A 16,200-nucleotide genomic window follows, 5' to 3' on the forward strand; every position below is an offset into this window, starting at 1 on the left:
TCACCTACCTAGCTTCCTCACCTACCTACGTTACCTACCTAGCTTACCTACCTAGCTTCCTTGCCTACCTACCTTACCTACCTACCTTACCTACTTAGCTTACTCACCCTAGCTACCTACCTACCTTACCTACCTACCTTACTCACCCTAGTTACCTACCTAGCTTACCTACCAAGTTTGCTTACCTACCTACGTTACCTACCTAGCTTACCTACCTAAATTTGCATCCAATTAGTTTCATTTTCGCGAATTTTGAGAAACAAAATTTGCATACAGGGTGTCGAGGCACCCCCGTCGCGCCCAGCCCAACAAACTTACAAATAGGTCCCACTTTGGAGTTGTCTTCTTTCCTCTATTGATCTTTCGCACTTCTTGTTTTGGGTGTGTCCGGAGGGGTGACTTCTGCTAGGAGGATGCATGTCTGAAAAGAAAAGTTGAAATACTTGAAAAACTGTGAAGACTATAACATTTTAAAACACCAGATTTACATCTCTGAACCGCTTATTTGTTCGCACTTACATAGGTATTCCAGTTGGAAGAGGCACACAAACTGCAAACCAATCCCCAGTTGTTTCCATCATCCTCTCATCCTTCGGCATACCTTCTTCGGCCGGCAGACCCTTCGTTTAAAAAGTCGTAAAATGAACATTATGACTAAAACTACAAGCTTTTATACCAGTTCTTATCAAGATGAAATCAAGTTCAAATACAAATATTGTTTAATTATTTTCCGTGTAGCTTTATTTATTAAGCCTCTCCGTTAAATTTCATTTGAATTATGATTTTTAACGTGGTCCGTGGTGGTTATTGGATTTCATTTTTAACTTTTCCAGTGTCAATGGATCAATACATCATTTCTATTGGAAGCTAGCCTTTTTGGTTGTTTTTAGAGCAGGTTTGGGTATTGTGGTGCTCGAAAAACTCAATTTTTTTCAAATCCACTATATATCATCATTCTGATAATTTCGATTATTCCAATTATTTTGCTTCTACACATTACGAACCATAATATTTTTTGGAACAATCTCTAATGATGTTTCGTCAAATTTTTTTGACGGATCCTAGAGATTGCACAAAAAGGTTTTTTTTGTTAAACTAAGGCTCATAAAATCAATATTTTGGAGAGACTAAAGAGAATCTGAAAGGAGCCATCTGGAATTGTTCAACATTTCAAAAAATATTCCCATTTATTCCCAAAATAAACAGTATCGGGAACAGACCAATATTAAATTACAAAAAAAACCACCCATCTAATAAGAAAATAAGAGAAATCGTAGCACTAGATATAATGCACTTTTTGTACAGATTTCAGGCAAACCGGGGTTATGGAGAAATCAATAGAAGCCCTACAATAATACATATGAATACAAAGTACAAGAGCTGTGAAATCTGGAAGTGAAAGAATTGTTTAAGTCGTTTTCTGTTGGAAACATTATTGCTTTTCAAACTAATTCCCATGCTTCAAAACTCAAAAAAATCAAAGAGTTTTGAAAAAGTCAAATAAATAAATACAATAAATACAGGCTACATAATATGGCATCCCTTCTTCTTCCCATTTTTCCCATCTGGATCATCCATTGTCAGTGCCAATTGTCGTTTCTTTTCCAGTGCAAGAAGCTGCTGAAATAGTTCTGTGATGTTTTCGTTGTTTTTCGCGGATGTCTCGATGAAGCCACATTCCATATTTGTTGCAACTTTCTGTCCAGAGTTTGAAGAGACTTCTCGTTTCTGAAATTTTGCAAATTTTGTTTTTCAGATTTTTTCTAATTTTTTATTGTTATTTATTTTTAAAATGTGATATTTTATCCGCCATGAGCTACCTGAGATGTCTCAGCTCTCAGTTTGATCTAGATTCAGAAAATTATTTTTCCCAAAGCTTCACGAGCGAGTTTTAGGTACCGTTTCCGGTAACTTTTAAGACACCAAAACTTTCCTCAAATTCCATTTTCAAATTTTAATATACTCTTTTGAAGTAAACTGACAAAGACTATTAAATTATAGGTTTTGAATATTTCTTGATGTGTGTTTTAAAGAATAAGTATGATGTTACATTCAAAAGTTTTCTGCTAAACATTTATAAAACTCACTGATTCTTCATCTTTTTTGTTTCCAACGAGCATTATTGGCGTTTCAGCAATTGCATTCCCCTTTACTTCCTTCATCATTTCAATAATCGGTACTAGCTCAGCAAATGACTGCTTACTGAAACAAGAAACGAGTTTATTATAATCTATTTAAAACGCATTAGAACTTACTTCGTAACGCTATAAATGAGAATAAATGCATTTCCCTTGCTGATCGACAGTCTTTGCATCGCAGGAAACTGATGACTTCCGGTTGTATCTGTGATTTGAAGAGTGCACACATTCTTCTGATTGCAACTGATCACTTGTCGATAGGTATCTTCGATAGTTGGAACATAATTCTCATTGAATGTTCCTTTTACAAATCGCTGCGTTATCGATGATTTTCCAACTCCACCCGCGCCGAATACGGCGACACGGTAGTCCGAGGTCGACGCCTCGGCTACTTTGCTTCCCTGGAAATTTGGTAGCGATGAGAGTATGAACTATTTGAATCGTTACATTGTTTTAAATGTTTTAAAGTTGTTGAAATAGAATTTCACATAACTTTGAGAGCTGATATTTTGCACATTTTTTGGAGTTATGAAAAAATGTGAGCATTTGGCAACCTACTAGAGCATTTTTTAATACGAAGCTTGTTGCCCTTATATGCCGAATAATTATTCATAAAACCGTTTTCTACAATAAATAATCGAACTCAAAAACTAACCGAGCCAGCCGTCGTGGTTGCAGCTGTGGCCTCAATGCTGAAATCAGTATCCAGCAGATCACTGGGCTCCTTTGGGTCGATATCGTCTAGTCTGAAAAATACGACATTTCAAAGAGAAACAAAAAGTTGTGAAGATGACAAGTGTGAAAAAGAGATACAAACACCAAAAAAAGTAAAAGAAAAAAGAACAATATAGCAAAAAAGACAAAAAAGGACTGAATAAGAACGAGAAGTGAGTCCAATTTCCTATGGACTCGAGGAGCCGCGCCCCGCCCACTTTCTTCTTCTGCTCACTTCTTTGCCACACCAACTTTTAATTATCTTCTCTTTTTTCTTTTTTTTTCCTTTCATTGGAGCAGGGGCAAAAGTGAATGTAGGAAAAGTAGAAAGAACATGATGACGAGTAGAAGAAAAAAAGGAAAGAAAAGTATGGAAGGAAAGTGCTTCTCCTATTTTGAGTTTACTTTGCTAGAGGGAGTGGACAAAGTGATGGGCAGAAAAAGGTTTTTTTCGGGCGGGGCAAGAGAAAGAGACGGAGAAAGTTTGAGTTTTGAGTTACACGGACCCACGAGGTCCGATGAGAAAATATTCAAAAGAGGTGGTGGAACATTACGAACTTGTGACCGGTTTCTCAGATGCACGTAGCAACAATTTTCACAGATAAAGGAGCAAGGGCTGAACAAGAATTTGAGATTTTGTGAACTATTCAAATTAAGAATTTTACAATTAAGAGTACGGTACGGTACGGTAGAGTGCAACCAGTGGGAAATTGTTTTAAAAGATTAAAACGGAAACTTTATTGGCGGAAATATATTGGTGGCTCAAGTGAAAATCAGGAAAAAGCGGATTTTATCAGTTTTCAAAAAATCAAATAAAATTTAGAACAAATTTTCTGAATTTTTCCATCATGGTATTCGGTCATTATGACCATATAGGCGTATTTTAAATAATTTTCCCACTGACCGTACTCCCCCTCTAAGTTGTGAATTTAAAACTGTGAATATTAGTAAATTTGCCGAAAGTTAAGTTTCACGATCAAGCATTGCAAGCTTACCGCAATTATGTAAATTTGAAAAATTTTTGAGGAATTTCCCAAAACGAAATATTGAGGAGTGGATGACCGGAGAATTATATCAGAAAAAAATTTTGACAAACAAATTTGGACAAACAAGTTATTGAAAGTCCTCTGTAACACTAAAAAATAGACGATCGCCCAGAATCAGGAAAACGGGCATCCGGGCGTTAGTTTTTTTTTTAGGAAAAACTGTTCCAACTGTAATGTACGGAATTAGATATGTTCACTTCTAGCCTTTCTTTGACCTTTTACTCTTTTTCTCCCCCATTCTTATATTTTCAATCTAATATAGAATTCGTACATATGAGTACTAGCATTGAATAATATCCGATTTCTCTATAAATCACTGGGGGTAAGAATGCTTCCTTTTCCTTCTTCCATCTACCAAAAAAGAAACCTGACAGAAATCCAAAAGAATGGAGAAGATTTGAAAAAAGAATGAAAACACACACAAAAAGCGTTTCGGCCCATAAAATTTTCTTTGCTCTCGTAATGTTATTTTGTTTTTTTTTTGGGCAAGGTCCCCCCTTTTCTTTTTTGCTAAACCCCTTCTAAACTTGGTTTATGTCGAATTTCTATAGTTACATGGCAATAAACGTTGACATTTTTCTGTGGAAGCACATGAGCCATAAGCTTCAGATTTTTCTACAATTTTTTCAAGAAAATGTCAGGGATTGGGAAAAAATTTTGTAATCGTTTGTATTCGAGCACGGCACAAGGGGTGTATCGGATGGAGAGCAATTATTCGGCCAATTAGAGATTAGTTTCGTTTTTGGCCAATCCAATTCTTCGTCTTCTTGTTGTTCCAGCAAGGAATTCTGCATGAAAGGCGGCTTGAAAAAGAGAGGAAATGAACAATTTGTATAGGGAAATAGGGCGCTAAAAATAGGAAAAAATACATTGTTAGTCAGAAGAAATGAAAAGTGAGGTTTAGTCATCGATTTTTATGTTTTTAGGTGTTTTAGGTGTTTATTTCATATCCAAAAACATACATGTTTCTCTGTTCAAGATGAAAAAACTCTTGGCAGTTGGTGGCCAAAAAATTAGTTAGGCCACGCTCAGGAAAGACTTGGGAAATGCTTCATTTAGGCCAGACAAAGTATTTGTTCTGCCTACCACCTATTTTCAATAATTTGATCTCGTTGTTCTGTATTCATTTTGTTAGATTTCAATAAACTTGGTTACCGTTCAACTGAAAAAATAAAAAAAAACATCTCACGATACTTTGGTAGTAGGCAAAAGGCAGGTAAGTAGGTAAGTTTTTGTGTGGTCAATTTTCTAGGATTATAGTATACTATTCGTTGATTTGTAAAGTTTAAATTATCACTCAAAACAATTTTAAATTACCGTACTGCAAAAAGTAAACTTCAGATTTTTAAATTTCAAATTCAAAATAGAATCAACTTTCAAGTGCCAATTATTAAAAAATCCAAAAGTTTGCTACCATATGTACCGGTGCTTGATTGATACCTTTTATACTCTAAAAAATTGACGACAGAGAGCATATGATTACTCAAAAAAAAATGGGAGTAATTTATTGCGTAGCAGTCGTGGTAGTGGGATGTCTGTTGTTGACGTCGACAGACAGAAAAAATAGGAAATGAGATGAGATCCATATGAGAGAAAAAGGAGGAACGTGATTCAGGTGGGCGTTCGGTAAGAAGGGAAAGGTTCGGAAAATAATAGAAGTTGGCTGGGAAGGAATGAGTAGGACGAAGAGTGTTTCTTGTTTTCTAGACAACGTAGTGGACAATAATTTCTGAGAAGTGAAAAACTCAGAAGCAGGTCAATAAATAATATGCGATCAAAAAACATAGAATACTGTGCCGGAGTTCTAATGAAATTTTTAGCAGCGTCGACTTTGATCTAAGGAGTGGTGTTTTAAGTGAAAGAAAATATTAAAGTTTTATTTTGAATTTTTGAAAATGGCAATAGAGGAGCACTTTGAGCCAGAAAAAACCTGAAAAAAAATTGCATGGTTGAAAATTTGCCTCAAAAGTGTGTTTTCCGGCTCTATTATGTTTTCGCAAATTTAATAACACGGCCTGCGCCTGCCGCTACCTACCTTTGGCGTAAACTGTTCGTACCGTCTTTACTTGTATACTCAAGTGCCGTGAAGGCAGCACTACCGTAAATTGTTTGCCTATGCGAATGGCTCAATTCAGTGTAAGTAAAATATATTCGAAAACTAGAGAAAACTTTAAAAAACCGTTAAAGGACGTCCTCTCTCACTCGGATTGATTTGTTAATCATTGATGTATGCATTCATGATGACTGGACCCTCCGTTTTTTTTTCGTCGCCCCATACTTTTTTCGCTCGAGTTCTTCAGAGAGGGCCCCCGCAAAAAAAAACTTGAGAGGTACTAGAGAGCAGTGAATCATACCGAAATTTTTTGCGGAATACATCGAAAAGATGAAAAGTATAATTGGATAACTATTTGAGGACAGAAGATTGAAAAGTGAGATTTCAAGAAATAAACGTAATAGACCATTTGTTGTAGTAGTTCAAGTATGCGTCACGTAATGATCTTTTTCCTCTTCTGATTCGTGAAATTGTATGCTTGGAAGTTTTATTTTTAAACTTCTGACAATTTTGTCGTCAGAATAAGTTGTCATGATCGTCTATAGGGCGTAGTCAACAACACAATCATGCATTTTTTGAAGAGAATTTCCAACAAAAAAAGAACTAGAAATCTTGAAATAAAGTTCGAATAAAAGAATCAGAAGCTTGAAACTTATATTTCTAATAGTATTGCATGGGTGGGGGTCTAGAATTATGCAAGTAAAATATTTTTAACGAGTTCCGAGCATAATAATTTCAAAATAGGCCTGTCTGAATAAAGGAGAGCTGTGATAATTCTTTAAAACAATGGAACGAATTTGTAGGCTACAAGAAAACACAAAAATATCAAAGGAGACCCTAATCTTGGTGTTTTTCTGTGTTAAAAGACACAAATTTTTCATTCTAATTAATCAATATGTTTCATTTTTACGTTGTATAAGTTTATATAACCTATAAATTTAACCATTGCAAAAACTAAGTGATATTCAAATTTCAGAAAATTTCGACATTCATCAGAGTTTTTTCTTTCAGCGAAAGAAAAAAATCAAAACTTTAAATCACTTTTTCTCAATGCCGAATTGAATAACGCAATATAAATGACGTTTACTTTTTTGAGTGGGGGGAGTGAAGAATTTATAACATCTGAATGGCAAATTGGGCGGACCCGGCAGGTGAATACTCAAATCAAGCAGGTGCATTTGTTTAAAGTTTCAATTGTCTGGAACGCCTAGTTTTCAGATGGTACAAAGTAACATGATAAGAAAATTATTCCAAAACAAATGAAACCAAAAATTTCAAGAATGTGTAGGTTTTGAAAAATATTTAATACTCAAATCTTGTGATTATTGACAATTTTAATATGAAGTTCAATACATTTATAAATAAAAGAGTTTATTAAAGTTTATTAAAAAGTTATTCGGTATATAAAATTCCACTTTAATACGAGCAACTTAGTCATTTCAGTAGAAAAGAAAAATTCCAAAAATTAAAAATTGCAATAAAACCCAAGACAAAGCTAATTTTGGCTACAATAATTTCGCCTGCTAATAATTCTAAAAAAATCAGGTATAACAGAAAAGTTTATTCCAGATCAATTAAACTTCAATTGAACATCGCTGATCCTTCAAACAATCTCCTCTAGAACAACACATAAAAAATTTATGTTGTTTGGGGTTCAAAAAAATTAAAAACAATAGCCTGTTTGTTTCCAAGTCTTTGCAAACGTTTATTTGGAACTCCCTCAGAGAAATTAAAAAGTAAGAGATAATCCTTTAATCTGTACAGATTAGTAATTTGCAGATAAGTGGAATCACTGTAGAGGTCCTTCAAAAAATGCTGCAAATTTTCAAAAAAAAAAAACGGGCGGTGTCTTCTTCTTCAGACACACACACACACACACACACACACATACACACACAAAAACGTGGGTTAGTTTTCGTTTCTCTTATTTCTAAGTCTCGCCGTTTTGACTAGTCTCAATGCATTCCGCTCCGCTTCTGACGACGACGTCGTAGCCAACACATGCTCTGAAATGGAGAAAAAAGAGGCAAAAAAAAGTGAGAAGAAGGGGAGAGTGGAAAGATAGATGGATGGATGGATACTTCCTTTTTCTTTTCTTTTTTTGCCAATTTTTTTCCGTGTGCTCCGCCACGCGCCGTCCCTTGACTATTTTGGAATGCATTGCATAACGGACGCAAGACAACAAAGAATTCGATTCACGGCTAAACGACAGGAAGAGGCCACACAAACAAAACAATTCCAAAAAACGAACCTACAATTCCAGAAGGTTGCGTGACACTCTATGAAGAGGATCCTCCGCAAAAAATGAAGATTTTCCCTCGGGCGGTAAGGCTTTTTAGTTCGTGAGCACGTGGGAATTCCCTAAAAAATGAGAGCGAGTGAGGGAACATATTTGAGCAGATTGACCTATGACGTTGTTCCTAGGACTTCTGAACTTTTAGTTAGTGGAGTACTAAAATATAGTTTGTCACTTAAAAATACTACGAACCTAGGAGGAGTTTTATTTTTTTAATTTCGTATTTGTGAATTTTTCTATTATGTTGACAGTATCTTGAGTAATTTTGGTTTTATCAAAAAGCTTCAATTTATGACCATTATTCGTAAACTCAAATAAAGCCAAGGTGCAAAATTTTAAAGTAAGGCGCTTCTTATTTAAAATATTTAAAATTATTTAAAATTGAAATACAGTATCCCTCGTGCGACTCCATTTTTTGAATTTTGAAGCATATGGAATTTCAACTCTACATATACATACAACAAGTTCATCTGAATTACTATTGTACCTTAAAATTTCTTCCTTATTTTTATTTCCAAAAGTTCGGAAAATTGAAAAATTCTGTATTTTAAGGTACAAGTGTCCAATTTCAAAACCTACAGTACCCCGTCGAATAGTTCCAAAACAACAATTTGATGCTAAAATTACTAATTATCAGTATTATAGTAAAAAATTTTCAAAACCTTTCAAAATGCAATTTGTTTCATGTGTTGAACGCCGAAAATGTTATTTTTAATGTGCCAATTGTCATTTCCATATTACGCTGACTCCAAATTTTTCAAATATCAAAAATCAATCGAATGAGATCTCTGCCCGATTTTGTAGACTGTGCTCCCCAACTCCTCCTTCTTCCGGCCTAACAGATCTTTAATTCCAGACTGAAAATTCCCAAGATAGTTGGAAAATATATATTAGAGATCAACATATCTACGAGGAACAATAATATTTAAATTGTGGAACGAGGAAGAATAGGGAAAAAAATTGACGCTAGTAGCTTTATTCACACACACAAAAAACAGCAAAGAAAAAACGGAACAAGAAAAATGGGCACATCAGAGAGCACGACAATGGGAAAAGTGATGTAAAAGAGGGAAATTAGAAATTTTATGAGAAAACATATCAATATTGAAAAAAGTAATATTACAATTTCAGGAAACAAAAAAAGTGATAAGAAATGAAATTGAAATAAAGAAAAATACGTGTACAGTTCCATCCAGTGGAGAATAAGATATATTCACAATCTAATGAGTCAACTCAAGAAGTACCCAGTTCTTACGAATAACTTTCTCATCTCTCAGTTGTTCGTGATCCTTGAAGTATTGTTCCTGAGCTTCAATGCACTGATCAGTGACATCTGTGAAGGACTTCAGTGTGTATCCCAATTCTTGAATGCGTTGCTTCATCTCAGCCTCATTCACTTCATCAACTGGCTCCAACGTGATAAACTTGGCTCCGTCGCTCATAACATTTGGAAGTTGGCGAATGGTTTCATCATCAACAGTGCTCAAGAATTCAGTGGCAACGAAGACATCGAAAAGAGCATCCTTCTGTTGCCAATAGGTGACAGAGTCGGTCAGAGATTGATTCCATCCAAAACGAACTCTCTGATCCTTCAAGTTGTTTGATTTTGTGAGTGATGTGCGGTAGTATTCTGGAATGATTTCAGTGTTCCAGACATTGGCATTGAATGTTTCCGCAAGAGTGTGAGCATTGATGTGGCAGTATGGGGAAACGGTACGTGGAGTGTAGAGGAAGAATGTCGAGTTGGATGGGAGAGATGTAAGAGCAGATGAGAACACCTGAAAGATTGATTTTTCTTGTTTGCCTTGGTTAAGAGTGGTGGTTTTTTATTCCCTATACGGAAGCCCTTCTTTCATTATGTTTTCTTAAATGTTAAATGAAAATCAAATGTAAGTAATATTTTTTCTAACAAACTTTTGATTTTCAAATGCTATCAAATTAAAATTTCACAGAATCATTAAATGTTGCAGACGTTTTTATAATTCGTATCAGATTCTTTAAGATAAGGATTGCTTATCACCATTTTTCAAGCCCAGACTGCTACTATAAACTGTTGCATGTTTAATCTTAATTTCAATCACATGATCATTATCTCACCTTATCCGTCCATACGTATTTCTCATCATCCAACTTTGCATCCCAAGCCTCTTGCTCATTTTGCCATGTGTTCTTGATCAACTCAACCAACTCGTTGAATGATGTTCCCTTAGCTCCATCCTCGGCTGGAACCTTCTCGGCGAGCCAGTGGACTTGACGCCAGTTGTTGGATCTCTTGATGTAAGTTGGAACGGAGCAAGACCATTGAACATTGAAGCGCCAGAGTTTGTTGTCGACGTCACGGTAGCGAATGGCACGGAGAAGCTGAAAACTCTAATGATTTTAATAATCATAATTTTGATTTCCCACATTAATGTAGAGAGAAGAGAATCTGTAGTGAGTTGGGTTGGCATTTGCAGTGTCATGCATTGATTTTGCTTTTGATCTTCCTGTGCTTGGCTCGGAACAACTCTCACGGAGATGAACAATTCCATGTGATCTGAGCCATCTCATGCAGTTGAAAATGAACTCAACGGTTTCCTCATCGGAAAGGTACATCATGAGCCAGTTAGTGAACACCAAGTCAACACTGTTTGACTCCATTTTAAGTCCAACAGCGTCTCCGACTTGATAGTTGATGTTCCCAAGATGAGCATTACGTTCCTGGTTCTTCTTGATGAAGCTGTCGATGAAGTCGGTGGACAAGACCCAGCGAGCAGTTTCGGCAAGAACGGTGGTGAATCGCCTGAAAAACTTAAATTTTATGATATTTTACGGATAGCACGATATCTAAAACGTTTATATAAGCGGCCGGAAAAAGGGATAGTTTAGTCCTGTTAACTAACCCGATTCCAGCTCCAATATCAACGACGTCTTTGTTGTGCAAAAGTGGAAGACTGGCCAAGATATCAGCACGATCACTTGACTCCAATTCTTCCGCAGAATGGTTCAACATCATCGAGTTGGTGTCTGGCTTGTCGGAATATTTATCCCAGAAGCTTTTGAAGTTAGCACGACGAACGTTCACCATGGCTCTGAAAATAATGATAAAATTGAGCAGCCTTGCCGGTTCCTTTTGAACAATGACAGTATGTTTGCACTTGTTTTTCTCCTGGTCACCAAAGCAAACAAGCTCGGCGACATAATGAGACTACGAGGAGACGATTTGGTATGGGAAAACAGAAACACGCACACCGTATAAGCAAAAAAAATGATAAATGGAATTGTGTTTTATCTTGTTAAAAAGGAGGGTGCATAGAACTTTTCGCCCCCTTGTCGTCCCCTGCCGATCAGGCCATTCTGAGACTCCGCCTATTTTCGAGAAACAAAGACAACGATGGAATTCTCAAACAATAATCGGAAATAGAACATGTGAACCAGATAATGAGTACTGAGAAGTTGATCAAATCTAAGTTTTTTTATACCGTAGGTTCCCTAATTTACTTACACCTCACATTGCTCTACTTTGTCTGATTATGTCTCGGTTGTCCTAAGTTTGACCAAAAAATGTGCCACTGTCAAAACACAGAAAAATATTTTGCCGACGGTGCACGTCTGCTTGGGAAATTACGGTAATAATTTTAATCCACATTTGTAGATGTATTTTTTGTAAAGTACCTAAACCTGAACTTTTACTTTAAATTTTTTTGGTTATATTCCCTTTGTGATTTGGGTTAAAATCTTGCAAAAAATTGGCTCAGTTGGCAACACATGTAGATACAAAAATGCTTTCCAACCTGTGACAACACAAAACACTTTATTTCCTACCAAAATACAGAAAGTTGTCGGTAGGCAGCTAGGCAAGCCGCAAAATGTGCCTGCCTACCATAGAAGACCTAATTTTAAAAAAGCTAAGAATTCTTAATAACGCGACAAGATTTTTTAAATTTGAACTACATTTGTGTGTCTCCTAAATCTTTATAATATGATTTACAACTCAGCCCCTCTCAATCTTAAAATCAATAAATCAACTACATCACCATAAATGTTCAACCTGTCCTTTTCAGTCTTACACGTCATACATACCAACTGGTTTCTCGTTATTAGTTGATTGTTTGCCATATCATCTCAATCTGATCATTTTATTTTTTACCGCTCATCATAAAAGTTCATTATCAGTGTACTCTCACGAGGTAGCCTACCTACCGAGCCTTGGCACGTAGAACACAGCACAAAATGGTTTTGTGAACTTCCCGCACTTTTTATAGTTTTTCAAGTAATAGTTACACTATCATTATCATCCGAATGTTGGTTTGTTTTAGGTTATAACTTCTATCTTCTTAATTTTTCTGTGATGGAGAATATGTCGGGGACACGCTGATTTGCTAGACTAGATTGCGTGTCTTTCGGTAGATACCGAGATAAAAACGGAAAAGAAAAGTTGGAGAGATACTTGCAAATCCATTTAACGATTGTGTATTGAGTTTGAAAATTAATGAAAATTGATGAAAATAGAGCAGAACATTGAGAAACTGGTACTTTGGAATTCAAGTGGTCAGACTCTGATGGTCATTCCTATCTTATCAGAACACGAGGAAGTGCTGGAAATTCTAGCTAACAGGTATGTGTAGTTGACATTCAACATTAGCTGAAACAAAACTGAGAAACTGAGTGAGACAAGGTCTTTCAATGTCTAACTAAAACTCTAAAATCATGTTTGTTCAGATGGAAATTAAACTATTGAGCTGGTTTCCTAAGGTTCCAATCTTTAACGTGCTTTCCACGATTTTTTAGATTTTTTTTTGACAAGAATCTAATTAGTTATTGAAAGTAAAATTGTAATGAAAGTAAATTCGTAATGAAACGTCTTTAATTTCTCCAAAAAAAATTATAGCGGTTCAAATTTTCAAAACAGTAAGGATATTTTCGATTAAAATTTCAAAAAATGCTATGTGCACCCATCGACCGAAAATGTACCGAAATCGGCAAAACAAATTGAAAAAAGATCTAAATAAGTAATCACGAGTGATAATTATAAAAAGGTAGCATACTGATTTTAAGTTTAAAACTTACTTTTGTAAAATATACGCAGTACAAAATATCAGAAAAACTGTTTTATCGTAAGGAGAGTATCTATCCATAAAACAGAAATTCTCATCCATACCCCGTGCCAACTACCGTATCACGTGTTCAAGTTCCCACGTGGACGGAAGACAATTGACTAAGTGGGTGGCAAACTATTATCATATGATCAAGGAATAAAAATTGAAAATGAATTTCTTACACAGTTTGATCCTCAACTGATGATTGTTGGTCGGTCGACATGTTGACACCTGAAACTGAATGACGTGGGGGATATGGAGGTGGTGGAGATAAAGGACACATTTTAAAAACATACGTCAGCATCAGCAGAAAAAAGATTTGACGGTAAATCTCGGATACAATGAAAATTAAAGCTTTACTTTAAAAATTAAATTAAATTAAACTACATGAAACATGTACCAATTATCTTACAGGGTATAAATATCAAGTCTTTCTTAAGTAAGCTTCAATTAAGTAAGCTTTATACTGAGACGCGAAGATCGGAAAATGAAGGATTTTATATTAACATGTATATTTTATCTACCTAAAAATCATGCCAAATGAAAAAATTCAATTCCTGCTGCATTATATCATCTTCTCTTGAAAAAAGACACGACACGTTCAATGAACACTCGTCTTATCTGATTTTGAACTTTCAAATAAAAAGACTAATCATACCAAAAACCAACAGAACACACTATTTCAGAAATTACAAAAAAAACTAAAAGAAAAAGGGCTGACTTCAAGAAAGGCAGACAGAAAAAAAAATGAGACGAGAGAAGGTAGTTGTTACACGGTTTTATCTGATCATTGTCATGTTTGATGATAGAAGGGATAGATAGACAATACAATCATCATGTTCAAATTTGCAGAAACAAGACGAGAATCTCTTTGTAAAGTATCACTAGTATATATATACTTTTACGAAAACTGTTAAGACCTTGGTTTTTTTGTGTCGCGGAATTTCTAAAAATTTGTGGTGAGAGAAAAGGAAATGGATAGTTCAAATCTGTCAACTGATTTCTAGCAATTGGAGAAACAGAAAAAGAAGGAAATGATCAAACAATCAAAAATTGTAAAAAAAGGTTATCAATTCCAGATGATTATTGACGCAAGAAAGTATTTTGTCAATTAAAACATCCCATAAAACTGTTTTCCGTACTGATTGTTGAACATTCTCGCAAAAAAGCAAACATCAATAAGTTAACTTGTGAAAGAATGTTAAAAAGTTTAAAACAATTAATTTCAATCTCAAAGAAGCGTTACGGGGACGCCTCCTGTACACCTTCACTCGCCTTCCCGAGCGCTTCTGGCATCCTCGAATGCAAGTGGTCTAAAAATTCTCCTGAACTCGCTAAATTGCGTAACTTCAAACTATCCTGAAAAATAGACGTCTAGACAACAAATGTTCTACTGACAAAATAATCAGAAATATTTATTCATTGCTTTGCATCACTTTTCAATGCAAAATACCAGTTATTTGTTGAGTTACACAGAGTTAAAGACATTTTACCGAAATCCACTAAAAATTTTGAGAACTTCTCTGTTGTGACGGTTATAATCCAACAACCAGTGATTTTCTGAAGAAAGTAATTGTTGAATAATAACTGGAAAATATATTTCTAAATTTTAATAGTTTTAAGATTTTTGATATTTTTATGATTTGCCAAGTTACAGACCGTTTTCTGAAAGAATCCAATTTTGTCCATAAAACTCTTCATATCCAACGTATCGACTTGAAATTTTGAAAAATCATCATTTTTTTTGAGGTCACTACAATGTCCTGAAAAATCTTTCGAAAGATCCTGTCCATCTCCAAAATCGCCATCCGCTCCGAAAAATGAAATCGGACTTTTGGTCTTCGAAAAATGACCAAAAAATGAAATTGGGATATTGGGGTCGAAAAATATATTTTTAGAAAGCTGAGAACACGTTATTTACGAATTTCATAATCATCTTTGATGATATCTCGCTTTAAATGACCTAATAATTAAAACAAAAAGCTCATTTTGATTCTCACGTGAAAATTGTTCTTCCCCAAAAACAAACTGATCAATTTTCCTGTTGTTTTTAAGAGAACAATTTTCACGTGAGAATCAAAATGGGCTTTTTGCTTTAATTTTTAGGTCGTTTCAAACGATATTTCATCGAAAATGATCATGAAATTCGTAAATAACGTGTTCTCAGCTTTCTAAAAATATATTTTTCGACACCAATATCCCAATTTCATTTTTTGGTCATTTTCCGAAAGGCAAACACCCGATTTCATTTTTCGGAGCGGAGGACGATTTTGGAGATTAACAGGATTTTTGAAATTTTTTTGATGGAATCTGATAGAGCACCAAAAAGTGCGATGTTTCGTTCAAATTTCAAGTTGTTACGATGGATATGAAGAGTTTTATGGACAAAATTGGATTTTTTCAGAAAACGGCCTGTAACTTGGCAAAAGACAAAGTTATCAAAAAACTTGAAACGGATAAAATGTAGCTAAATATTTTTTAGTTACTATTCAACAGTTTTTTTTTTCAAAAAATCAATGATTGTTGGATGATGACTGGTACAACCGAGAAGTCTTCAAAATTTTTGGTGGATTTTGGTAAAATGGGTTTGACTCTGTCTAACTCAACAAATAATTGGTATTTTGCAATGAAAAGCAATACAAAAGAAAGACAAAATATTTCTGATCATTTTTTCAGTTAAGCATTTCTTGTCTAAACGTGTATTTTCGAAGATACGCAAGATTGAAGATGTGCAGTTTGGCGAGTTTAGGAAGTAATGTGGACCACCGCGCCTTGGCTGGCATCTTCTTTAAAATTTTCTTTCCGAACTTCAACGAATGTTGGGTCTCAAAATCTCAAAACTTGAAATTCGTCATTCCAATTTTGTTTTCAATAA

The 16,200-nt window shown here is 35.0% G+C and overlaps 2 protein-coding genes and 2 non-coding genes across 7 annotated transcripts; 1 reads left to right on the forward strand and 3 right to left on the reverse strand.

Moving 5' to 3' along the window:
- Positions 1 to 1,174: 1,174 nt before the first annotated feature.
- On the reverse strand, positions 1,175 to 2,884 carry drn-1 (GTP-binding protein drn-1). Its single transcript, NM_001346628.4, has 4 exons — positions 2,794 to 2,884; positions 2,256 to 2,539; positions 2,088 to 2,202; positions 1,175 to 1,728 (listed from the first exon to the last, which is right to left on the reverse strand). The coding sequence occupies exons 1-4, from the start codon at positions 2,848 to 2,850 to the stop codon at positions 1,525 to 1,527; spliced, it is 660 nt and encodes a 219-aa protein (NP_001333544.2). The 5' UTR covers positions 2,851 to 2,884; the 3' UTR covers positions 1,175 to 1,524.
- A 1,712-nt stretch (positions 2,885 to 4,596) lies between these two features.
- Positions 4,597 to 4,686, forward strand: C54A12.7. Its single transcript, NR_051053.1, has one exon. It is a non-coding gene; the product is annotated as an Unclassified non-coding RNA C54A12.7 (non-coding RNA).
- C54A12.8 lies at positions 4,597 to 4,686 on the reverse strand. Its single transcript, NR_051054.1, has one exon. It is a non-coding gene; the product is annotated as an Unclassified non-coding RNA C54A12.8 (non-coding RNA).
- A 4,442-nt stretch (positions 4,687 to 9,128) lies between these two features.
- On the reverse strand, positions 9,129 to 13,556 carry pmt-1 (Phosphoethanolamine N-methyltransferase 1). 4 transcript variants are annotated; one of them, NM_062590.4, is made up of 5 exons: positions 13,297 to 13,386; positions 11,130 to 11,318; positions 10,654 to 11,029; positions 10,345 to 10,608; positions 9,129 to 10,025 (listed from the first exon to the last, which is right to left on the reverse strand). In NM_062590.4, the coding sequence occupies exons 1-5, from the start codon at positions 13,362 to 13,364 to the stop codon at positions 9,468 to 9,470; spliced, it is 1,455 nt and encodes a 484-aa protein (NP_494991.1). In that variant the 5' UTR covers positions 13,365 to 13,386; the 3' UTR covers positions 9,129 to 9,467. The 4 variants fall into 4 exon arrangements, 3 of the variants coding, with proteins under 3 accessions (NP_494991.1, NP_494990.2, NP_001379829.1); NM_062589.9 differs by lacking the exon at positions 13,297 to 13,386 and adding an exon at positions 13,508 to 13,556 and having other exon boundaries at positions 9,210 to 10,025; NR_002630.1 differs by lacking the exon at positions 13,297 to 13,386 and adding an exon at positions 13,508 to 13,548 and having other exon boundaries at positions 9,468 to 10,025; positions 10,654 to 11,037.
- Between the last annotated feature and the right edge of the window lie 2,644 nt (positions 13,557 to 16,200).

The sequence above is a fragment of the Caenorhabditis elegans genome, chromosome II (assembly GCF_000002985.6).
Source record: "Caenorhabditis elegans chromosome II".
In the NCBI taxonomy this organism is placed as follows: domain Eukaryota; kingdom Metazoa; phylum Nematoda; class Chromadorea; order Rhabditida; family Rhabditidae; genus Caenorhabditis; species Caenorhabditis elegans.

Coding starts and splice junctions, on each gene's coding strand:
- pmt-1 (NM_062590.4), bottom strand. CDS start 13,364: ATGGATAGATACTCTCCTTACGATAAAACAGTTTTTCTGATATTTTGT. Junction 11,030..11,129: donor GATATTGGAGCTGGAATCGG/GTTAGTTAACAG, acceptor TAAGTTTTTCAG/GCGATTCACCACCGTTCTTG. Junction 10,026..10,344: donor AATACGTATGGACGGATAAG/GTGAGATAATGA, acceptor TCAATCTTTCAG/GTGTTCTCATCTGCTCTTAC.